We start from the raw sequence: 24,398 nt of genomic DNA on the forward strand, positions 1-24,398 counted from the left end.
TCCAGGGACAGAAGCTCTTCCAGGTCCTGCTCCTTGCTGCAGGCAGGACACTGCCAGCCTCAGGGGCCTCTGACAGTGCCTTCTGACCACAGTTACCAATTCTGATCAGGACTGAGAGACAGCAGGATCGTGGCCCAGTGTCTGAAGCTGTTTGCAGCTTGCCTGGCTTCTCACTTGATCCTGCACCAGCAAATACCTGGCCCCTGCTTGTGCAGAAGTAACTGCCGGGCACTTACCCTTGGCCAACCTGCTCCAGTTCCAGGTATTTCTCGGCAGGCTCCCCCACGCTCACGGTGCTCCCTGAAAGAAACCACATGGAAGACGCTCCCTCCCAGATGGAGACCCCGCCTTGCAGCAGGGCCAAAATGCAGCCCCACTCCCTGGGGCCGGGAGCCCCTTGCTCTCAGCTGGGCAAGGACAATAAATGACTCTGTGACATTCAGCTGCACAGCAAGCCTGGGTGCAGCTGATGCTGAGACACACACGCAGCACCCTGCTCTGGCACACAGCAGCACAGCAGACGTACTCAGCTGCATCAGGCACCACTCCTCTCTGCCCTCTGGCTGCAGGGCTGTGCTGCTGTCAGAACGTTCAGCCCAGGATCCCGCAGCAGAGGGAGGTTCAGTGTCCTCTTCCCAAGCAGAGGGAGGTTCCCCATCCTCTTCCCAAAATTCAGCAGGTTCCTGGTCTTCTTTCCAAGCCACGGGACGTTTCCTGTCCTCTTCCCATGCCGGGAGAATTGCAGCCTCCTCTTCCCAAATCACAGGATGTCCTCTGTCCTCGTCCCACGCTGGGAGATTTCCGTCGTCCTTGTCCCATGGCACTGGAGCCTCGCTGTCCTCGTCCCACACCGGGTGATGTCCACCATCCTCGCCCCACACCACAGGAGCTTCACTGTTGTATTCCCAAACCGTGGGATGTTTGCCCTCATCTCCCAGGACAGAGGGAAGTTCACCATCATCCCCCAGAACAGGGGGAAGTTCACTGCTGTCTTCCTCCTCTTTGGGCTCCTCTTTGGAAGCAGAGGGAGCCAGAGGAAGAGCTGATGCTGCTTTTGTGCCCTGTGGAGAGATGGTAGCGTGAGGGACAGGAAGTTCTATCTCAGTTATTGCCTTATTTATCCTCAGCTACACATCCAGCTGCACTAAGCAGAAATGGGATTTGGAGATGTTCAAACTAGGAATGGGCTAAAGTCGACATTGCCACTTATTGCTGGGCATTCCATATTCCACCGTGGCTAAAGCCAGCAAGCAATCTTCTGCCTGCAAAACCAGACCTGCAGCTCTTCAAAAGCTCTTCAGCAGAGAAGGAGAAAAGTGCCAGGGATCCCTTTGCTGCTGCTGCTGCTGCTGCAAAGACACTGGCAGGAACTTTCCTTCAGCCTCCCAGGCTGGCGCTCAACTGCCACACGCCAAGCTCACAACTCTCTGCACAATTCCGACCACCAAAGGTTCCTTTCCCACTCACCGAAGGAGGAGCTGCTCGGGATCCACGCGTGAGGTGCCCTGCAACGGGACAGGCAACACGAACCAGATGCTGTTAGGAAAAACCTGCCCGTGGTGGGAACTCCCACGGAGCAAGGCAACCCCGAGAGAGCATTTTGCTTCCACAACATCCCTCCAGGAGCCACAGTCCCTTCGCACAGCAAGCAAGAGAACAGCACAGAATCCTGGGCTGTGTCAGCTCTTGGCTGCAGCAGCCAACGCAGGGAGTTCCAGGCTCCGCTGGCACAGACTCTGCGCTTGAGGGAACAGAACCCCCCCGGCTCCATTGCAAATGCTGTGCACGCCCCGCTGGCTGCAGACACCCCCTTTTTCAGCTGCAGCTGCTGGCAGGAGCTCTCCCAAACCAGCGGTGTCTTAATGGCAATTTGGTTACAAAGGCAGCTCAGTTGCAGTGGGAGAACAGAAAGCACACAGCAAGCCCGAAGGCACCGACGCTGCAGCCAGGGAAAACCTCGACTTACGTGCCAAGTGGGCTAAAAAATACCCCGAATAAGCCACAGAGTACAGAGTGCAAACTGCAGCAACCGCTTGCTGGATCATTTTGGCCGTGCTGCACACGTGGCAGACTGTACCCCTGCAAGCACAGAAGGACACCCGGCAGGGGCTGGGCTGGCTGCTGAGAATGCCTCGGGCAGGAGGATCCTCCGGCAACCAGCGGGCGCCCAGAGCCGCTCTGGACACTGAGGGCTCCGTGCCCACAGCAACGGGAACACGGCGAGGACGCGGCAGCGTTCCCGTGACATCACAGCAGCAGCTCCCGCAAGAACCGCCTGGAAGGTTCTCCTCTGTCACAAAGGAGCACAAAGGATCCTCCCGGGGCACAGCCTGTTGCTCAAAGCATCCAAGACGAACCCAGAAAATGCAGCAGACAAGGACAGCCCATAGCCAAGCCTGAACAACGAAATCAAAGCCATGCACTGATGCTCCGAATTAGGGGCGGGAGTCGGGAGGCTGCAGGGCTTCCCAAGGAGCCGGAGGCACCCCACACGCAGGGCTGGGCAAGTCGGGCCGGGAGCAGCGGAGAGCTTTGTTTCCCTTCCCAGCTGAATGGCGGCTCGGGCCGGGCCCGTTCCAGGGCTGTTCCTCAGCTGCGGCTTTCCCCTCACGCAGCCCGGGGGGCGCTGGGAGCGCGGGGCGAGGCTGGGCCGTGTGCAGAGCCCGCCCCTCGCTGCGATTGGGCGGTGCTGCCGTCAGTCGTGGTTCTGGCGCGCTGATTGGTCGGAGCGGGGAGCAGCCCGGGCCCGGAGCCGCCGGCAGGGCGGCCGTGGCGCAGCAGAGGCGCCATTGGCGGAGCGTCTGTGCGGGCCCGGGAGCGGCGGCGGCGGCCGGAGCCCGGTGAGGCGGCGGCGGAGCTCGGAGGCGGCCCCAGCGCAGGTGGGAGCCGCGCTCGGTTCTGGCGGGGCTCGGCGCTGGCTGCGGGCGGAGGGGGCGGCAGGGGGCTGGGGCGGGTTCGTTGTGCCGTGTGGGCGCCGTGTTCGCCCTGGCGTGAGGGCGCTGCGGGAGCGGCTGCCCGCGCTCTCCTTGCCGCTGCTGCCTCGGCAGGAGCCGGTGCCGGAGCAGCGCTGGCTCGTCCCGGCTGCTGTGGGTAGGACAGAGGTGGCTGCCCCGTCGGCGGGAGTGTGCGGGAAAGTTCCCGTGGCCAGAGGTTTGTGTGCCCAGAGGAGCCGGAGGAGTCCTGTAAAAGGAACTTTATTCCTGGAGCAAGGGAGAGGCCACGGGGCATTTCCCGTGGGCTCTGTCCAAGTGTTGGAGGACGCAGCCTCCTTTTTCTCCCGATTTCCGCGGCCGCATCTCCGTGTCCCTTTCCCCAGTGGCTGAGGTCCTTGGAAGGTACAGACTTCCCGATCCGCCTGCTGCATGTGCCCCTTAATGTGCACCCCACTTTGTATTACATCCGATATTCATGGCTCTGTGAAGTTTTATTTCCTTTGTTCTCTGTTTCCCCACTTTTCCTTGGCCATCTCTTTGCCAAGAGCACTTTGAGTCCTTTAATTTTTCACAACCTCCTGGTCCTTCTGCTGAAAGAGAATCTGATGCCATCCCAGGGTGAAATGTGGCGTTGCTCATGGGAGTGGATTGGTGGGTGAGAAGGTCAGGAGCTGGAGCTGTGTGCTTGGTTATGATTTGGAGGACAGCTTGTAATCTAATGATGCATTGAAATGATCACTGGGTTCTCTGGCACCTGGTATGAATTTGTTCGGGTTCCCAGGGGCTGCTCCATGGTGTTGTAGGATTTGTTCTGGTGGCCATTCATCTTTTCCCCATTTTTGGGCGCTCCCAGAAATGCCAGGGATGCATCAATTGACCTCTTTTCTCTGATTAAATCATCACATCCTTGGATTCCCAAGCGATTTCGCTGACCTTGTGGCAGCAAAAGCAGCCCAGTGGTCAAACGCACCCTGTATAACCCAGACAGTGTCAGCAGATGTTGGAGTGGGGAGAGGGATGATTCCCCCCCGCTTTTGTGAGTGAAGTTCTCCCAACATTCTCCGTTTGCTGTTTTCCTTTGCAGCTTCAGGGATTTCTGTTGCAGAGTCCGAGATGCTCAGTGTGGGCTCTGCCTTTAGCGATGCAAATTCCGTCTGTGCAGGGAGGCAGAGCTTGGGGTGAGGGGCAGAGGGAATCAGCCCAATTCCTCTGGCAGGCAAGGAGAGCCTGGGACATTGTGCACACTTCCCCCAGCAGAGTTAATTTGCATTTCTAAAGCTCCTCTGCTGGCTGCCTGGAAGGAAGCTTCTCTTCCAGGGCAGCCATCAGGTGACTCACAAGTGGCCCCCAAAAGCGGCTTTTTTCCCCTTTTGTTTTTTCCATGATTTTTAACTGTTTATGAGGAAAAGGGTCAGTTTTAATGCTCTTCCAGTTTTGCAAAATGCAGCCTACAGGTGAACATCGAAACACCCATTCCAAAATTCTGCCATCACTAACAGCCACGCACACACATACACAAAAATGCCTCAAAGCAATAAAGATTTTTGCTACTTGTCCTCGGACTAAAAATTGACTCTCACACCTTTAGCCCAAACCCAACTGACAATATCAAAGTAGGACTATTAAGAAAAAACATTCTAATGGTGTAATCTTGTCACTGAAACTGCGGGAAGAACAAAAACTCTCCAACGACCTTTTTAGTGTGAGAGGATCAAGGCATTACTTTATTCTGGCCAGGATGTGCAACAGAAATCATTTCATCCACACAGAGCCCGGGTGTGCAGAGAAAATCATCCCATGGCACACGAGTTTTACTCAATTTTTCCTCAACTTGATGCAGTCTAAACCCATCGAAATCCGTAGGTTTCATGTTCATTGGTTCCAAGTTGGGTAGTTCTTAGTATTTGGTTTCCTATTGGCCCCGGATTGCTTGGCCTCTGATGTTCATTAGGTCCACACTCCTTGATTTCCTTCTCAGCCTTTTCCAGAGCAGGGGTCTCCAGCTGTGCCGGGGGCAGTGTCTGGGGTAGCTGTTCCTTGATGTTTGCCGATGGGCGTTGATGTTTTGTTGATGGGCGTTATCTCTTTGGGTATCTTTTGGGCTATTCCCAGTCTGTTGAGATGTTAAGCTCATCTCTGCTGAGTGGTGTAACATCCCTTAAGAAACACTTTAAAATTCCTTTCGCCAAGGCAGACGCAAAGCAAGCCTGAGTAGAGAAATAAAATTTTAAAACACTTCTGAACTTGGTATATTTTCCAGCAATCGAATCCCGCCCAGCCCAGAGTGTGAGTGTAACTGAGAGCCAGAGTGGAATTCTCCCGCTGTCTCCCGCAGCAGCTGTGGCGAGTGCAGGCACAGAAAGCTCTGAAGCTCGCCCGGTGCCAGCGAGGATTGGCCCCCAGTGCCTGGAGATGCCAGAGGAGGTGCCCAGCCAGACAATTTCAGCAGAGGATCTGTGGGCAGCCCCCGGGGCTTGCCCCGCTGTGGAGCCCTGGCTGCTGCTGCGGCCCCTTCTGTGCAGGGGCAGTGGCGGCCTGGCCTGCTCCTCCTGCAGCCGGGGAGTGCAAATCCGCGGGGCTTCCGAGAGCTTGAGGCGAGGCTGAGGGGTCCCCCCGTGTTCAGCTGTGCTGGCGGCTGTTTCTGTGCTCGGGGACACTTGGAATGGGCCACGCCCTTGGCCACCAGTGGTGCTTCTTTGCACTCCTCAGGCAGGACCCGATATCCTGGTTGGATGTTGTGGGCAGCAAAGTCCCAAGGCAGGGTCTGTGCCGGCTGAGCTTCCTGTGGAAGAGATTTCACAAGAGACAGGATTCTGGCCACAGACTGCTTGAAACAGACATCCCTTATCTCCATCCCCACTAAGTCGGGAATGATCCGGGTGGGGAATTGGAAACATCAGTTCCAGGGGAGATAATTGAATATCTGCCCTGGGTCTGGCTCTTCTTCTTGCCAAAGCCAATGGCAGCAGCCGTACCCGTGGCGTCTTGGTTTCTCTCAGCAGCTTCAGAAGGTGTTTCTTTATTTCCCCATTCATTCTTTCCACCCGACCCGAACTCTGGGGGTGCCCGGGCGTTTGGAGGTGCCACTGTGTTCCTAAAGCAGCCAGAACAGCCTGAAGGGTCATTCCTGTAAAATGAGTTCCCCTGTCTGAGTCTATTGCTTCCACAATCCCATATCTTGGAATTGTTTGTTCCAAACATGCCTTAAGAACTGATGCAGGGATTGCTGAAGCAGTCGGAAATGCTTCTGCCCCGCTGTGAGCTGCCATGCTGTTAGCAGAAGATATTGAAGCCTTCCTGCTCAGGGCATTTCAGTGCCAGGCTCTTCCAGGCACCCCCAGCTCGGCCCTTTGAGCTGAGCATGCGGGCGCTGAGCTGCGCTTTTCTCATTCCCTTTCCTTAAGAGCAGCGTGTCTTGTCACTCTTTTCCCTTCTGCTGCCCTTGCAGACCCATCCCTAAACACCTTTTCTCCCTCAGGCCAGGGAATGTCTGGTCAATCTCTCCTAGGCCGGCTCTGGAGCTCTGTCACTTGACTGCAGCCATGGGTTTCTTGCCAGCCCCGTGTCCAGGGCCGTTCAAACAGGAGGCTGGGTTCAACCCTTGCCCTGTCCTCAACTCTGAATCCTCCTGTTCCATCCAACAAGTTTCATTCTGTAAGAACCCAGCGGCTGCTCATCCATTTAGAGGCTCCTTTGGTTAACAAAGCTTTACCTTGATGCCAGACTGGAACAACGAGAGATTCTGCTGCTGTCAGTTTTCAGGCCTCAGTTCCCATTAAAGCCGGGGCTGCACCATTCTGCAGACAATGAGGCCACTCTCTGGCCACTGGGTGAAACATTTGAGCCCAGGAATTCCTTTGGCATGGCCCTGTTTAACATCCACATGCAATTCAAATGGTTTTTCCCTGTGTGGGAGGGCCAGGGCAGGAGGCTCAGTTAATCTGCTTTTGAAGCCTTGAAAATTGTGCTTTCCTTCTGGTGTCCATGATGGGGTTTCTTGCCTGGCAGGAGAGGAGAGTTGTAGGGAGAGATGCCTGGCTCCAGAAGCGCTGCCTTTAGCAGGGACTCAGTAAGAGGCTGTAACCCCTTCCTTGCCTCCCTTGGAACAGGGTATTGCTTTTAGACACCACTTGTCCTGGATGCTCCAGAGGAATTTGGAGAGGCTCCATATCTGATTTTCCCTATTTCCGTGGGGCTGCCCACACTTCTGGGTTCCCTTCAGCAGAGGCCTTCGCAGACATCTGACACAAAGGTCCAGCAGCATTAGCCTCTGTATCTCCTTTGACAATATTTGCATTCCCATTTAGCCACCAAATCCGTTCCCAGTAAATTACAATCACAATTAGGAACAAACAGAAATTGATGTGTTTCAAACCCATCCCCCACATCTACTGATAGTGATTGAATAAAACACACCTGCCAATCTTTCCCACTTATTCCCTGAATAATGAAAGAACTTCTTGCCAATTTCCCCCCTTAGGTGTCAGATTCCGAGTGGATCGAGAGGCCCCTGTGTCCATCAGGAGCAGCCTCGTCTCGATCCAGACACGCCCTGAATGTTCTCAAGGGCTCTGGTGCGGTGGGTCCCTGGTCTGCTGGGAGTTCTGCCAGCCCTGACAATCCATGTCCATGTGGGGTGGACTTGCTGGTGCTGAGGGTGCTGCTGTCTGTGCTTGCAGTGTCCTTCTGGCCTGCAGATGGACCCCTGATTCCTTGCCAGGGGCTGTTTGGGTGGGCTCTGCCGTGCCGAGGAGGGCAATGCCTGTGCCAGGTGCTTGTGGCCGCCGCCGTCCCCTGGGTGCTGGGGCCCCCTTGGGCCCTGCGGTTCATCCCTGGGGGGCTGTAGAAACTCTGCCATGGCCTTTGCCTTCACCTTGGCCTTTTGCTCATCCCTTCTTGCATTCCCCTGCTGAGCCTTTCTGGCCAAGTGCTGCAGGGGCTTCTTGTGCCTCTCCTGCAGCCCCCTCAGTGCCTGTGGGTGCTCATCCTCTGACAGCTGCTGAGCTTTCTGCAAAATCATTCGTTTCTCCAGTGACCCAATGTAGTAGTTTGGTCTAAAATACTCATTACTGTTTATCTTCTGTGAGATAAGAATTAGGAGAAATGCAAAGCAGGCACCAAACTTGAAAGAATATAAAGAAGTTTATTAACAGACCTAAAAGAAGGAAAAAAACCCCAAAAATTATACCACCTTCAGAACTCTCCTCCTCCCCCCACCCTTCTCCCTTCTTCCACTGACAATGTAAAGACAACCCTTAAGATGTTCAGTCTGTTTACCACTTCCATAATAACCTTGTTCAGTCCATTTGGAAAGAGAAGTCTCTTTTTGTTCGTGCTATGAAAACAGTATCACACTGAGACAGCCACCCACTTCCAAATACTGTTCAGTCCATTTAGGAAGAGGAGTCTCTCTGCTCGCAATGTGAGTCCCTTCCCCCGACTTGCAGCTTTTCCCGCAACGGCTTTCGAGGGTCCACTCTTGAAGTTTTTTGGGGTACAATTTTAAGGTTGAGCCATTCAGAAACAAGGAAACAGAGGCCCTTCTCCTTCCCTGGGAGCAAAGGGTCTTCCTCATCTTCATCATTAGGACTATCTCTGGGAGCATCTCTAGGAACTGAGGTTTTCTCCTTTCCCCTTTGGAGCAAAAGTCCTCATCTGGTTCATCTCTCTCTGTCCAAGCTTCTCATGAAATTACAGCTGTGGCAGCATCTGCCTATTGCTTACGAGTTGAACACTCCACCCCCCATATCTTCATGAAATTACAACGGGATACTCTGATATATCATAGCTTCACAACAGACTTTCAGCTTTAAGCCTCTCCTCTCTCTCTTCCCTCAGGTTTTCAGCTCTTCACAGCAATAAAAGGGTTAATCTCACCTTGGCCTTGCAGCTGGAATGTGGCTTATCGCTGTTGGTCACTGACCTCTGCCGGACAGAGGTGCCGCTTTGCTGAATCTCGGCCGAAGTGGAGGGGGGGGTTCCGAGCCGCTCAGGCTGCCCACAGCAAGGCAGTGGGGGGAGGTTCCATGGCTGGAACAGGCCCATGGCTCCAGGCTGGCCGTGGCCTGGCCCAGCCTGGCCCAAGCAGGGCCTGGTTGGGCCTGCTGGCCCCCGCACGGGGCCTGCAGCCACCTGTCCCTGTGCCGGAAACGAGAGAGAGCCGGGGTGGGAGTTTGTCTATTCTTAAGTGTGGATCACAGAGGCGGTCACAACTTTACGTGGCTTAAAGAATTGTCCATATTCAACCTGGCCAGCTGATAGGTTCTGTCAGGTCCCAGAGGAAGCTGTAAGCACCCCTTAGCAAGGATATCCCTTCTGGGACTATGCTTGCTAACCTATGACACCCAAACAAGATCGGTAAGAGAAAATCCTGATCCTTCCACATCCCGCAGCCTCCTGGGGGTCGGGGGCCACTGCTGGCCCTGCCCGGGGAGTGTTGGGGTCAGGCAGTGCCTGGTGCTGAGCCCCGGCTGCCCCACAGCCCCGGCCCGGCCCCACAGCTCCCCACAGGCCACGATTTTCCCGGGGGTGAATCTTGGTGTTTCTGAGGTTTCTTGGGCTTCACGTTGGTGTGTTAGTTTTTTTGTGGGGGCTGAATGTTTATATTTTGGAGGAGGTTTTGTCTGAATCTTGATGTTTTGGGAGTTTTGGGTCTATGTCTTGATGTTTGTGGCACTTTTGTGCTGAATCTTGGTGTTTTGGAGGTTTTTACCGACACAAGATGCCCGGTGATGCACTTGGTGAGGAGGAACCCCAATTCCAAGGCGCTCACACCTTGTTTTTCCCCCCAAACCAGGTTTTGTCATTCCCAAGGTGTGGCTGGATGGAGGAGGAGGAAAAGCCCCGGAGATGCAGCACGAGGAGGGGCTGCAAATGCAACCCAGAGAGATCCAAGAAGGAAAGAGCTCCCCTGTGCCAGGAAGGCGGCCGGAGATCCAGGGGGAGCTCAGAGCTGGGGGAGAAGCCTCAGGGTGGGGAGAAGCCCCACAAGTGCCTGGAATGTGGGATGGGCTTCAGATGGAACTCCAGCCTGATCCAGCACCAGAGGATCCACACTGGGGAGAGGCCCTATGAGTGTGGGGAATGTGGGAAGGGCTTCATCAACAGCTCCCAGCTGATCCAGCACCAGGTGATCCACACAGGGGAACGGCCCTATGAGTGCTTGGATTGTTGGAAGAGCTTCTGGCACAGCTCTGACCTGAGGGTACACCAGCGCATCCACACCGGGGAGAGGCCCTACGAGTGTTCTGAGTGTGGAAAGAGGTTTCAGAGGAGCTCCAGTCTCCTCAGACATCAGCGCATTCACACGGATGAGAGGCCCTTCTGCTGCCCCGACTGCGGGAAGGGCTTCAAACGCAACTCCCACGTCATCAGCCACCGGCGCATCCACACTGGGGAGAGGCCCTACGAGTGTCCCCAGTGTGGGAAGAGCTTCTCACACAGCTCTGCCTTGACCCGACACCAACGGAGGCACCGCTAAGGGAAGCCCTGCGAGTGCCCCGAGTGCGGGAAGAGCTTCGTGCGCTGCTCCAGCTCCATCCCCCGTGGGAGGATCGGCGTTGGATGATCCCCAGTGACCCCCGTGGGGCAGAGGCCTGGTGACCCCCGTTCCGGGTGATCCGCGCTGGGTGGGGGGAAGGTGTTGGAGAGATTTCTTTGCCTTCTCCTTGTGCTGCTGGGATTTGGTTGGTAATAAATTCCCTCCCTGTGCCCAGGCTGGGTCTGTTGTGCCCCTGCCGGTGCTCAGGGCGGGATCTCTCCCGCTCCTTCTCTCAGCTCCTGGGCTTTTCCTTGTATTTCCTGTCCCTGTGCAGTAGCAGAGGGCAGGGACAGAGCGGTTTTGGTGTCTCCTGGCATCCAGGCAGGGCTAGCCCAGCCCTGGGGGTTTTGAGGGGCATGTGGGGGTCCCCCGTTTACGGGACATCCCTGCTGGAGGAGGGTGTCCCCCCTTACTGCAGCCCCAGCCCTCAGGCAGCATTCAGCCGAGCAGAGAAAGTGCTCAGCTTGGGTTTTTGGGCAAAGCTGAGCCCCTGGACATCTCCATCCCCATTTTGGAGTGCAGCTGAGCTCCTGGATACCTGGTCCCCAGTTTTGGGGCTCTATTGGGCTTGCACAGCCTGGTTTTTGGTAGCGGGGTTGGTTCAGAGGTGTCTTCTGAGAGAAGGATCTGGAAGCTTCCTCCATGTCTGGCAGAGCCAATCCCTGGCAGCTCCAAAGATGGAGGTGCCGGATGCAGAGATACCCCCACAGCCCCTGGGAAGGAGCGAGGGGTGGGGGGAGAGTGTTTTTAGGGGTCTTCTTTTCCTTCTCATTCTCCTGCTCTTATTTTTTTGGTGTCATCAATTTAATGAATATCTCTAATTAGAGCCTGTTGTGCCCGTGCTGGGTTTTACTGAGGGATCTCTCCCGGTCCTTATCCCCACCCGGGAACCCTCAGTTCCATTTTCTCTCCCCTGTGCGGCTGCGGGGGGCAGGGACAGAGTGGCTTTGGTGGGTGCCTGGCACCGGGCCAGCGTCACCCCAGGCCATGGGCACCCCTGAGATCCCGCGTCCCTGGGGACACATTTCTGGGCACAACTGAGCTCCCACCTGCCCCGCACCTTGAGGTTCCCCCTCCAAAAAACCCCACCGCGAGGCTGCAGCATCCCTAAAGCCCCTCAGCCAATCAAAATCGTGGCCAGCACTGGCCATGGGGCGAGTGGTGGCAGCTGGGGCCGTACTGGTGGCACTGGTGGTGCTGGGAGCCCCCCCGGCTGCGGGCGTGGAGCTCTTGGGTGAGCGGGGGGGACGGGACGTGATGGGAAAGGGGGGGTGAGAAGGGGAAAAAGGGGTGATGGGACCCTTAAAATGAGTGAGAGGTGGAGGGGACCCTCAAAGGAAGAGCAGGAGGGGGCTGAAGAGTGGGGGAGAAACGGGTGGGAGGGGGTGGGAAAGTGGGGAAAAGTGGAGGATGGGACCCTAAAACTGATCGGGAGTGGGCTGGGGATTGGGGGGTTGTGGGGGAAAGGGGTGGAAAGGGTGGAAAGGGGGGAATGGGAGTCCAAAACTCCTCTGGGGAGCGGCTGGAAATGGCGGGAGAGGGGATGTGAAATAGGGAGAAGGGTGGAAAAGAGGAAGTCAGAGCACGGGCAGGAGGGTCCCGTGGCGGCCGTGGGGCACAGGGGGTGCGGAGCGGGGATCCGGGGTGGCTCCCGGAGCTCTGGGCGTGCTGGGGGCTGCAGGGGGGCACCCCCTGAGCTGTGTCCCGCACACACAGGGGTGTTCCAGGGGATGATGAAGTCCGAGTGTCACTTCATTAAGGGCACCGAGCGGGTGCGGTTGGTGCAGAGGAGCATCTGACAGCGGGAGCAGCAACTGCACTCGCCAGCGATGTGGGGCTGTTTGTGGGGGACAGCCCGTGTGGGGAGAAACAGGCGCAGTGCTGGAACAGCCATCCAGCCAGACTGGGGTACAAACGGGCTCTGGCGGACAGGCTCTGCCGGCACCACCGCGACATCGTTGCCCCGTTGCTCGCGGCCCGCAGAGGTGCAGAACGTCGGGCAGAGCGAGTCCCCTCGGGCCCTGCCCTGGGGATGAGCCTGGAGCCCCTCAGCCCCCCTGGTGCCCATCCCCGGGGCCTCTTGTCCTTCCAGCTTCCCCTGAGCTCTCCCAGTCCATCCTAGTCTCTCCCAGTCTCTCCCAGTCTCTCCCAGTCTCTCCCAGTGCCCCCGCGCGTGTCCATCCCAGCCCTGCGTGGCGCTGACGCCCCTCAGCCAATCAGAGCGCGTCTCTCTGATGACTCATCAGTTGCCAGGCAGACCCGCAGCGCCGAGTGCCCCGTGCTGGACTCGGCCTCCCAGTGCCGCGCGCTCCATTCCCAGTCGCTCCCAGTGCCCTCCCAGTGCCTCCCCAGTGCCCTCAATCCACTCCCCTCTCACGAGGGCAGCTCACTTCTCTCAGAACATCCCAACCCAAAGCTGTCTGTGCTTCTAGGCCGATCTCTTGTCCTGTTTTTCGGTGTTGAGCATTCCATCAAGAGCCACCCTTCTTTTTAACTTTGGCAAAGGGGCTGGGAGAGGGTTTGGGGAATCCTCGCAGGGCAGGGAGCAACTGGGATGGAGTTTGTGGAGTCCTGGAGGAGATGAGAGTGGGTTTGGCATGTGCTGGAAGGTTTAACAGCGTTCTGGACAGATCGTGGATGAAAAAAAGAGGGGGTTAGGGGGTCCTGATGGCTCTCTGGGGGGTTTTTGAGAGGTCCTGACCCCTGTGGACCCCCGACAGATGCCAGTGGACACTGCCTGAAGCAAGATTCTGACAGGGATCGGGGACTTCGTGTTGGGCTTCATCTTCCTGGCGCTGGGGCTCGGCTTTCACTTGCTCGAGAAGGTGACGGGGGATCCCGGGAATCGCATCCCCCCTCCCCCAGAGAGTGTGTGCCCCTTCAGGCCCCCCAGCCCGGTGTCACCCCCTTTGCTCTGCCCACAGAGCTCCTGAGCTGCCGGCGGCCGCAGCCCCTCCCCGTGGCCTCGGGCCCGGCCGGGACCCCCCGCTCCATCCCCACGCTGATTTTGGGGGAGTCTTGTGTCCCCCCAGCCCCGCTGCCACTCTGCCCCCACCCGGCTGCTCCCAGTGTTCCCAGTAAAGCTTCCCAGTTCGTGCTGATCCCGTTTATTGAGGGGCACTGGGGAGGGACTCTGGAGAACCCCACGGGGGGGCCAAAATTGGGGGGGCAAAACCGGCCCTGGGATGGATCAGGAATGGGAACCCCCGTGTGTCCCCCCCGTGTCACCCCGCTCTGGCTGCTGGGAGCCCCCGGCTGTGGGTGAGGAGCTCTTGGGTGAGTGGGGAGGGGTGCAGGGACAATGGGAAAGGTGTCTGAGAGGGGGATAAGGGCCGGGGGACAGCATGAGAGTCCCTTCATGTCCCCATCACTTGATCTCTTGAGCTGTTCCCTGGGGCTCTCGGGGGACAGAACCTCACGGGGGTGGTCCCCAAACCCCTGTCCCTCCCTGGGAGTCTCATGGGGGGTTCCTCCCCACCCAGCAGCGGGTGCTGAGGCGGCCTTGGGGCAGAGAGGGGTGGGAAAGGGGTGTCCAGGGGGGTCCCTTGAGCTCCCAACCTGCTGTGGAGTGCTGGGGGCTGCTGGAGGGGGGCACCCCCTGACCTGTCTCCCACACAGGTGTGTTCCATTCCTGGGGAAAAGCCCACTGGCACTTCCTGGATGAAAACAACTGGGTGAAGTTCATGGACAGGAACATCTACAACTGGGAGCAGTTTGGGCACAGGGGATACCCCAAAATTTGGAGGTGGGATGGAGTTGTTTTGAGGTGGAATTGAGCCGTTTGCAGTGGGATGGAGTCGCTGTGAGGCACCTTCGATCCCTCTCGGCTTTTGGGGTGCAGAGCTGTGAGGGACTGAAATGTTCCGGGTTAGTGGCTCAAACCATTGGCCACCGGCAGCAGCAGCGGGGCCTTTGCTGGCCGTGGGCACAGGGAGCGCCCGGGGGCACAGGGGGGGAACACCCAGCCCGGAGGGGCCGAGCCGGGCCTGGAGCCAGGGAAGGGCAGAGGCCGATGGGAAGCAGATCTGGCCAGGTGGGACAGGGCTTTGGAGCAGGGCAGCGCCCTCCCTTACACAACTGGCCCAGCTCTGGGAACCCGCCCGGGCCAGGCCCGGGACATGCACACAGAGGGCTGGAGGTTGCCATCCCTTCGCATGGGCCATGCCTGGCTCAGCTGCGCTGCCGGGAGGGGCAGGGCCATGTCTTAGAAGGGGCCATAAACCATCAGAGCCCCCAGAGTGCCCCGGGATCCACAGTGTGACATCGGACACTGCAAAACTCCCCCGGGGGAGGTACCTGGGTGTTCACCCAAACCTGAACCTGTATTAACCCACCGAACTGGGAGTTTCCGGGGCTTCCCCAGCCCCCACAGGATCCAGCCTGGGACCATCACTTACACCAAGGACAGCGACATTGGAACAACCAAAACCAAAAGTTTTGTTGCTGATCCAGGGCTGCTGACTGTGTATCCTTCTACTCTCCTACTTTCTTTGCCCTTACACGTTTCCTAAGTGTTACTTTTATGCTTTTAATATTACTGGGGATGGTAACCAAAAGGGCTCCAAACCCCCTTCACACAGCAACCAAACTGTTCTGAAATAAACCCTACAGAGATATATTTATAAACACAGATCTTTCACTGTTGTTTCACTCTCATCTGCCCCAGGGGAGCCATGAACCAGACCCTGGGTTACCCTCGCCTTCAGGGGCGGGGCGGAACAGGAGCCGGACACGGGGGAAGCTTCTGGAAGCTGCTCAAGGAAGCCACCCCTGGAGGCCCCCCATTTCCAAAGCCTGGCCATGCAAACCCAGGACACTGGATCCAAACATGGATCACTCAGACGGGGGGCACCAGGGCTCTGCCTGTCGTGGTTTGACGCAGCTGAGCATCAAGCACACAAAATCTGCTTTTTTTCATAAGGGGAAAATAAGAAAATATTGAGGAAAACTAGAGGGCTGCGAAGCAGAACAGGTTCAAACTTAAACAGTTGCTGTACAAAGAAAAAGTTTATTACCAACAGAATTAAAAGTAAAAAGAAATAACAAGAAATTCAAGCAAACCTCCCCTCTCTTCCAGCACTTCCCTCCTTTTACCCAACTCGCAGAAAAGAAGCAGAACATGGGATTTTAGTCAGTGTTGCAGTTCTTGAAAACTCTCTTTGTTATGCTTAAGGAAAAAAAGGGTTTTCTTCTGCATCACGTGGTTCCCAAAGTGCCACCAACAGCAGACCCGCCCGGGAAGAAACAATCTGCTGTGGTGTAAAACATCTCTGCCCTGAAAAATCTCAGAGTTCCTTCACACTGCCAGACATGGGCCTTCACATGGGGTTATTAATCTTTTCAAGGATGAATTACTTTGGCCTGAACACAAATGGGGGTTTTTTTTATGGTGACAGGAAGTCTCTAAAAGCCTCTCAATACTTCTATATAGCCTGGCACAGGCACTTTTCATAAATTTCATGGGCCACGGGTGAACTTTCCATCCCTCCATGTACTCCAAATGGATCAAAGAGACAAACAGTTTGTGATATTACAGTTTCTTACCACGGCCTGCAGGAAGTTTTTTAAGCTGCGCACGAGAATCGCGGCACCGCCCTCTTTTCTCCCGTCGCCATTTCCAGCTCCGTCCCACAGGACTCACTTTCTCTTCTCTCTGACTCCGAAGCCGCCACGTTGAAGAGTGTTCTTGTTCGGGCTCTACGGTGGAGAAAGCCTGGCTCCCTTTGTGCTGCTGGCTGCGTGGTGTCCTCTTCAGTTCAGCGCGGAGTGTGCTGGCTGCAGACAGGAGGCTCCGCCGGCTCCCGCTGGCTCCGCCGGCCCCGCGTGGAGAGGAGAGGGACCCGCCGGTGCCAGGGAGCCGCGCCGGATGGGTTTAGCTGTGTGGCACTCCATGGCTGGCTTTAGCTGCCTGCGGCTCTGGGACAGTTCCCCCCCAGCAGTGACACAGGGTCTGTGCTGCGGCGTTGGGAAAGGAGGGGGTGCAGGGGCCCTGACCCGGCGGGGCCCGGAGGCTCCAAGGCCCCCCCACCTTCCGGCAGGAGAGCTGGAACAAAAGGAATTCCCCCCTTTCCGTGTGTTTAAATAAGCAAACGGAGGACCCCCACAAGCCCCTCACAACCCCTGGGACTAAGCTGGCCTTTACTGGATGCCGGGAGACACCAAAACCGCTCTGTCCCTGCCCTCTGCTACTGCACAGGGACAGGAAATACAAGGAAAGGCCCAGGAGTCAAGAGAAGGACCGGGAGAGATCCCGCCCCGAGCACCAGCACGGGCACAACAGAGCCAGCCTGGGCACAGGGAGGGAATTTATTACCAACCAAATCCCAGCAGCACAAGGAGAAGGCAAAGAAATCTCTCCAACACCTTCCCCCCACCCAGCGCGGATCACCCGGAACGGGGGTCACCAGGCCTCTGCCCCACGGGGGTCACTGGGGATCATCCAACGCCGATCCTCCCACGGGGGATGGAGCTGGAGCAGCACACGAAGCTCTTCCCGCACTCGGGGCACTCGCAGGGCTTCCCTTAGCGGTGCCTCCGTTGGTGTTGGGTCAAGTTTGAGCTCTGTGAGAAGCTCTGCCCACACTGGGGACACTCGTAGGGCCTCTCCCCGGTGTGGATGCGCCGGTGGGTGATGAGGTGGGAGTTGCGTTTGAAGCCCTTCCTGCACTTGGGGCAGCGGAAGGGCCTCTCATCCGTGTGAATGCGCTGATGTACGAGGAGGTGGGAGCTGGTCTGAAACCTCTTCCCACACTCAGAACACTCGTAGGGCCTCTCCCCAGTGTGGATGCGCTGGTGTACCCTCAGGCTGGAGCTCCACCCGAAGCTCTTCCCACAATCCAAGCACTCATAGGGTCGTTCCCCAGTGTGGATCACCTGGTGCTGGATCAGGTGGGAGATGCTGATGAAGCCCTTCCCACACTCCCCACACTCATAGGGCCTCTCCCCAGTGTGGATACTCAGGTGCCTGATCAAGTAGGAGTTCCATCTGAAGCCCATCCCACATTCCAAGCACTTGTGGGGCTTCTCCCCACCCTGAGGCTTCTCCCCCAGCTCTGAGCTCCCCCTGGATCTCCGGCCGCCTTCCTGGCACAGGGGGGCTCTTTCCTCCTTGGATCTCTCTGGGCTGCGTTTGCAGCCCCTCCTTGTGCGGCATCTCCGGGGCTTTTCCTCCTCCTCCATCCGGCCACGCCTTGGGAATGACAAATCCTGGATTGGGGAAAAAACAAGGGGTGACCGCCATGGGCTGGGGGTTCCTCCTGCCCAAGTCCATCACCGGGCATCTTGTGTCTGTAAAAATCTCAAAAACACAGAGACTCAGCCCAAAAGTCCCCCAGACATTAAGACGCAGACCAAAAACTCCCAAAACATCAAGATTCAGACAAAAACTCCTCCAAAATATAAACATTCAGCCCCCACCAAAAAAAAAAACAAAGCACCAACATGGAAACCAAGAAACCTCAGAAACACCAAGATTCACCCACGGGAAAATCGTGGATCCCCCTCCCTGCTCACCTGCTGGATGGGGGAGGCAACGCTCCTGGGGCTGGGGGGAGGCTGCAGATACAGCGAGTGCTGGAACCTTGCGGTGCCTCCTCTTCCTGCTCCTCCTCCTGTATCCCTACTCTTCCTCACACGCCTCTTCCTCACACTACTCCTTCTCCTGCAGAATCCCACCTGCTGCTCCCACGGGCATCGTTTCACCATTCTGGTCTCCAGCCCTGCTCCTCCAGCCTTTCTCCTGCTCCCCCCAGGCCCAGCACCCAGCCCTGGCTCGCTCTGCCCCCCAGAGCTCTCGGATCGCACAGCACGAGCAGCGATGCAGCTGCGGCAGCTCGGGCTGGGGCAGCGCTGGGCTCTCGGCCGCTCCTGCCCGCACTCGGCCCCCGCCGCAGCCACTTCTGCCAGCACAGCACGGCCCGGCCCGGCCTTGGCGCTCCCCCCCTCCCACCTCCCCAAATTCCCCTGGCGGGGGGCGCCAAGGCCGGGCCACACGTGGGCTCCAGCTGGGGAGCGCCGGGCGCTGCGGCTCTGCCTGGCAACTGCTGAGTCACCAGCGCCGCGCCTTCTGATTGGCTGAGCGCTGCCTGAGGGCCGCGCCTGCACCAAGGGGGGACACCCTGCTCCAGGGGGGATGTCCCGAAAACCGGGCACCCCCAGCGAACCAACAACACCAACGCCTCCTTACAAACACATCCTCTGAATCTGCTCGGAGACAGCCACACGCACTTGCACACAAGCAAGTGACAGCACAAACCAGCAGCTCCACAAAATGGCACTGACTGACACACACTGCTGCTCAGCCAAGCTCCTGCTCAATTCCTCAACTTCCAGAACAACAACAAAGCCTGAACAGAACCATGGACATCGTTTCCTATACAAAAGGCAGTTTGCACATTCTCCCAGAGCTAATTAAGGACATGGACACCCAGCCGGGGGAAAAAGGGAAGTCGAGAAGGGGTCTCAGCAACAGGGGACGGATGGTGTTGGTGTGCTGGGAAGGGATTGGTTGAAGGGAGTGTGCAGGAATATGGTTAAGGCAAACAGCAGCAGGAGGAATCTATGTGGTAAGAAAGGAAAAGGAAGATGGAAAAGAGCAGGAAGAGAAAAAAGTGAGGACTGGGATATTTTTCAGCAGCATCTTATCCTCAACATTTGCCAGCTGATCAAGATGTCTTCTATTCCTGCTTTCCAGGACAGGGAAACAAGGAGGTCAGGATTTCAGGGTGTTTCTCTGTGGTGGGGAGCAGCAGGACAGGGCAGCACGGGCTGGGGGCCTGTGGGGAGCTGCGGGGCCGGGCCGGGGCTGTGGGGCAGCCGGGGCTCAGCGCCGGGCACTGCCTGACCCCAACACCCCCCGGGCAGGGCCAGCAGTGGCCCCCGGCCCCCGGGAGGCTGCGGGATGTGGAAGGATCAGGATTTTCTTTTATCAATCTTGTTTGGGTCACTGGAGAAACGAATGATTTTGCAGAAAGCTCAGCCGCTGTCAGAGGATGAGCACCCACAGGCACTGAGGGGGCTGCAGGAGAGGCACAAGAAGCCCCTGCAGCACTTGGCCAGAAAGGCTCAGCAGGGGAATGCAAGAAGGGATGAGCAAAAGGCCAAGGTGAAGGCAAAGGCCATGGCAGAGTTTCTACAGCCCCCCAGGGATGAACCGCAGGGCCCAAGGGGGCCCCAGCACCCAGGGGACGGCGGCGGCCACAAGCACCTGGCACAGGCATTGCCCTCCTCGGCACGGCAGAGCCCACCCAAACAGCCCCTGGCAAGGAATCAGGGGTCCATCTGCAGGCCAGAAGGACACTGCAAGCACAGACAGCAGCACCCTCAGCACCAGCAAGTCCACCCCACATGGACATGGATTGTCAGGGCTGGCAGAGCTCCCAGCAGACCAGGGACCCACCGCACCAGAGCCCTTGAGAACATTCAGGGCGCGTCTGGATCGAGATGAGGCTGCTCCTGATGGACACAGGGGCCTCTCGATCCACTCGGAGTCTGACACCTAAGGGGGGAAATTGGCAAGAAGTTCTTTCATTATTCAGGCAATAAGTGGGAAAGATGAGCAGGGGTGTTTTATTCAACCACTATTAGTACGTGTGGGGGATGGGTTTGAAATGCATCAATTTCTGTTTGTTCCTAATTGTGATTGTAATTTACTGGGAAGGCATTTGGTGGCTGAAGTGGGAATGCAAATTCATATTGTCAAAGGAGATACAGAGGCTAATGCTGCTGTACCTTTGTGTCAGATGTCTGCGGAGGCCTCTGCTGAAGCGAGCCCAGAAGTGTGGGCAGCCCCAGGGAAATAGGGAAAATCAGATATGGAGCCTCTCCAAATTCCTCTGAAGTATCCAGGACAAGTGGTGTCTAAAAGCAATACCCTGTTCCAAGGGAGGCAAGGAAGGGGTTACAGCCTCTTACTGAGTCCCTGCTAAAGGCAGCGCTTCTGGAGCCAGGCATCTCTCCCTACAACTCTCCTCTCCTGCCAGGCAAGAAACCCCATCATGGACACCAGAAGGAAAGCACAATTTTCAAGGCTTCAAAAGCAGATTAACTGAGCCTCCTGCCCTGGCCCTCCCAGACAGGGAAAAACCATTTGAATTGCATGTGGATGTTAATCAGGGCCATGCCAAAGGAACTCCTGGGCTCAAATGTTTCACCCAGTGGCCAGAGAGTGGCCTCATTGTCTGCAGAATTGTGCAGCCCCGGCTTTAATGGGAACTGAGGCCTGAAAACTGACAGCAGCAGAATCTCTCATTGTTCCAGCCTGGCATCAAGGTAAAGCTTTGTTAACCAAAGGAGCCTCTAAATGGATGAGCAGCCGCTGGGTTCTTACAGAATGAAACTTGTTGGATGGAACAGGAGGATTCAGAGTTGAGGACAGGGCAAGGGTTGAACCCAGCCTCCTGTTTGAACGGCCCTGGACATGGGGCTGGCAAGAAACCCATGGCTGCAGTCAAGTGACAGAGCTCCAGAGCCGGCCTAGGAGAGATTGACCAGACATTCCCTGGCCTGAGGGAGAAAAAGTGTTTAGGGATGGGTCTGCAAGGGCAGCAGAAGGGAAAAGAGTGACAAGACACGCTGCTCTTAAGGAAAGGGAAGGAGACAAAGCGCAGCTCAGCGCCTGCATGCTCAGCTCAAAGGGCCGAGCTGGGGGTGCCTGGAAGAGCCTGGCACTGAAATGCCCGGAGCAGGAAGGCTTCAATATCTTCTGCTAACAGCATGGCAGCTCACAGCGGGGCAGAAGCATTTCCAACTGCTTCAGCAATCCCTGCACCAGTTCTTAAGGCATGTTTGGAACAAACAATTCCAAGAGATGGGATTGTGGAAGCAATAGACACAGACAGGGGAACTCATTTTACAGAAAAGATCCTTCAGGCTGTTCTGGCTGCTTCAGGAACACAGTGGCACCTCCAAACGCCCTGGCACCCCCAGAGTTCGGGTCGGGTGGAAAGAATGAATGGGGAAATAAAGAGACACCTTCTGAAACTGCTGGGAGAAACCAAGATGCCACGGGTACGGCTGCTGCCATTGGCTTTGGCAAGAAGAAGAGCCAGACCCAGGGCAGATATTCAATTATCTCCCTGGAATCCATGTTGGGAATTCCTCACCCTGGTGTGATAAATGTGTGAATGATAAATGTTGTCTTTTGCATATATGATTCAAACATTTAGAAGTGATGATGGATTATGTAGAAATAGTGTTAAGGTAGGAACAAGATTAAGGTAAATTGTAACTTTGAAATAGTTGTAATATGTTAAGAAATGTATTAATAAACACACGGTAATAAATGTCTTTTGAGCTGAGAAACTACAGAGCCCGGAACCAAGACATCTTAGAGAAACAAAGAAGATAAACCGCATGCATCCCAGGAAGATTGTTACCTCATCAGAGCTCACACCGCCCAAGGGAACTGGCAGCTGCAAATGAGGCTGGAGACTGCGGAGGCACCGGAGAGAGGGGGCCTGTCTGCAGTTCTGAAGCGATCCAGAGGACTGAGGCGGTGTCCTGCTGGGGGAAGGGGCAGAAACGGGACAGGGGGAAAGGGGAGGGAAGTGTAAATTCCTTTCTGGGTTAATGAATATGTAACAGTTCAGGAGAGTACTTAAGTCCACAGTAAAATGAATGGAGGGCGCCTCTGGCAACATTGCCAAGCGCCCCAGGCTGTGATTTGCCTTTGTTCTACTAATAAATGTTCAATATTATATTGCTAAAAATTTAGCTTCTGTATTCATTTTCTTCAGCCTTGATCCTCATACACTTAAAAGGTTGTTGGAGAGTTTTTGTCCTTCCCACAGTTTTGGTGACAAGATTACATCATTAGAAGGCGTTTTCTTAATAATCCTACTTTGATATTGTCAGTTGGATTTGGGCCAAAGGTTTGAGAGTCAATTTTTAGTCTTAGGACAAGAAGTAGCAAAAATCTTTATTGCTTTGGGGCTTTTTGTGTATGTGTGTGCGTGGCTGTTAGTGATGGCAGAATTTTGGAATGGGTTTTTCAATATTCACCTGTAGGTTGCATTTTGCAAAACCGGAAGAGCTTTAAAACTGACCCTTTCCCTCATAAACAGTTTAAAAATATGAAAAAAAAAAAGGGGGGGGGAAAAGCGCCGCTTTTGGGGGGGCCCATAGGTGAGTCACCTGATGGCTGCCCTGGAAGAGAAGCTTCCTTCCAGGCAGCCAGCAGAGGAGCTTTAGAAATGCAAATTATCTCTGCTGCGGGAAGTGTGCACAATGTCCCAGGCTCTCCTTGCCTGCCAGAGGAATTGGGCTGATTCCCTCTGCCCCTCACCCCAAGCTCTGCCTCCCTGCACAGACGGAATTTGCATCGCTAAAGGCAGAGCCCACACTGAGCATCTCGGACTCTGCAACAGAAATCCCTGAAGCTGCAAAGGAAAACAGCAAACGGAGAATGTTGGGAGAACTTCACTCACAAAAGCGGGGGGGAATCATCCCTCTCCCCACTCCAACATCTGCTGGCACTGTCTGGGTTATACAGGGTGGGTTTGACCACTGGGCTGCTTTTGCTGCCACAAGGTCAGCGAAATCACTTGGGAATCCAAGGATGTGATGATTTAATCAGAGAAAAGCGGACAATTGATGCATCCCTGGCATTTTTGGGAGCGCCCAAAAATGGGGAAAAGATGAACGGCCACCAGAACAAATCCTACAACACCATGGAGCAGCCCCTGGGAACCCAAACAAATTCATACCAGGTGCCAGAGAACCCAGTGATCATTTCAATGCATCATTAGATTACAAGCTGTCCTCCAAATCATAACCAAGCCCACAGCTCCAGCTCCTGACCTTCTCACCCACCAATCCACTCCCATGAGCAACGCCACATTTCACCCTGGGATGGCATCAGATTCTCTTTCAGCAGAAGGACCAGGAGGTTGTGGAAAATTAAAGGACTCAAAGTGCTCTTGGCAAAGAGATGGCCAAGGATAAGTGGTGAAACAGAGAACAAATGAAAGAAGAAAGCAGCTCATGTACTGCTCCAAACATGGAAAGGACGGGAATGGGACACGTTTTCGTGGTTCCCTGGCAGACCATGGGTTAAACCAATGCTGTTTCTCCTCTCAGGTGCTACAGCAACTCTCACCTTTTTACCATGCACCACACCTTGCTCAGTGCAGCTCATTCAGCAGGGGATCAAGGGCATGCAGGTGGCAGCCAGGCCTCCTGACCCAGAAACGGCCACAAAAGGACACAGAATGAGGTCACTGAGAATAATCCCAAAACCAAAGAAAGCCCAGGAAGAACAGATTGAGGCATTTTTAAAGTTTGAAAAGAGAAGTACTGAGAAAAGAAGAAGAGGTGGGATTAAAAGAGAAGAAATTGAACGTGTCTTTACAAACAGATGCTGTGAATCCCACTGGAGATAGGGCCAGGGACTTGGAGATAAGGAAGTAACGAGAGAAACCATAAATTTGAGAAGATGTTACTAATTGACATGAACTGCTGCTCAGCCATGGTCCTGCGAAATTCCTGAACTTCCCCAAGAAGAACAAAGCCTTAACAGAGCCATGAATATCGGATGTTATACAAAGTGGGGGTGCACATTAAGGGGGACATGCATTCCCCCGAGCCACCATTCAGCTGAGAAGGGAAACAAAGCTCTCCGCTGCTCCCGGCCCGACTTGCCCAGCCCTGCGTGTTGGCTGCCTCCGGCTCCTTGGGAAGCCCTGCAGCCTCCCGACTCCCGCCCCTAATTCGGAGCATCAGTGCATGGCTTTGATTTCCCCGAAAAAGGGAAAACCGCCCCAAACCCCTTTGGCTGAGTGCACGAGGGGAGAGATTTGTGGCACAAAACTCCCAAAGTCGTTTATACCCATCTTGGGAAGAACAACCCAAGCCAAGCGGAGGTGGGACCCCCCAGCAGCGCCTCTCTGCCGCCCCAGCTGAAGCCCTCGCTGGCTGCTCCAGGCGGG

At 55.8% G+C, this 24,398-nt stretch overlaps 1 protein-coding gene and 1 pseudogene across 1 annotated transcript; one reads left to right on the top strand and one right to left on the bottom strand.

Annotated features, from left to right (window-relative positions):
- LOC138101859 (uncharacterized) overlaps positions 1-24,398 on the bottom strand; it is a 678,931-nt pseudogene that overhangs the window by 100,321 nt on the left and 554,212 nt on the right.
- LOC138101891 (zinc finger protein 3-like) lies at positions 2,732-11,260 on the top strand. Its single transcript, XM_068999643.1, has 2 exons — positions 2,732-2,879; positions 9,730-11,260. The coding sequence occupies exon 2, from the start codon at positions 9,757-9,759 to the stop codon at positions 10,411-10,413; it is 657 nt and encodes a 218-aa protein (XP_068855744.1). The 5' UTR covers positions 2,732-2,879; positions 9,730-9,756; the 3' UTR covers positions 10,414-11,260.

This window comes from Aphelocoma coerulescens, unplaced genomic scaffold (genome assembly GCF_041296385.1).
Source record: "Aphelocoma coerulescens isolate FSJ_1873_10779 unplaced genomic scaffold, UR_Acoe_1.0 HiC_scaffold_56, whole genome shotgun sequence".
Lineage (NCBI taxonomy): Eukaryota > Metazoa > Chordata > Aves > Passeriformes > Corvidae > Aphelocoma > Aphelocoma coerulescens.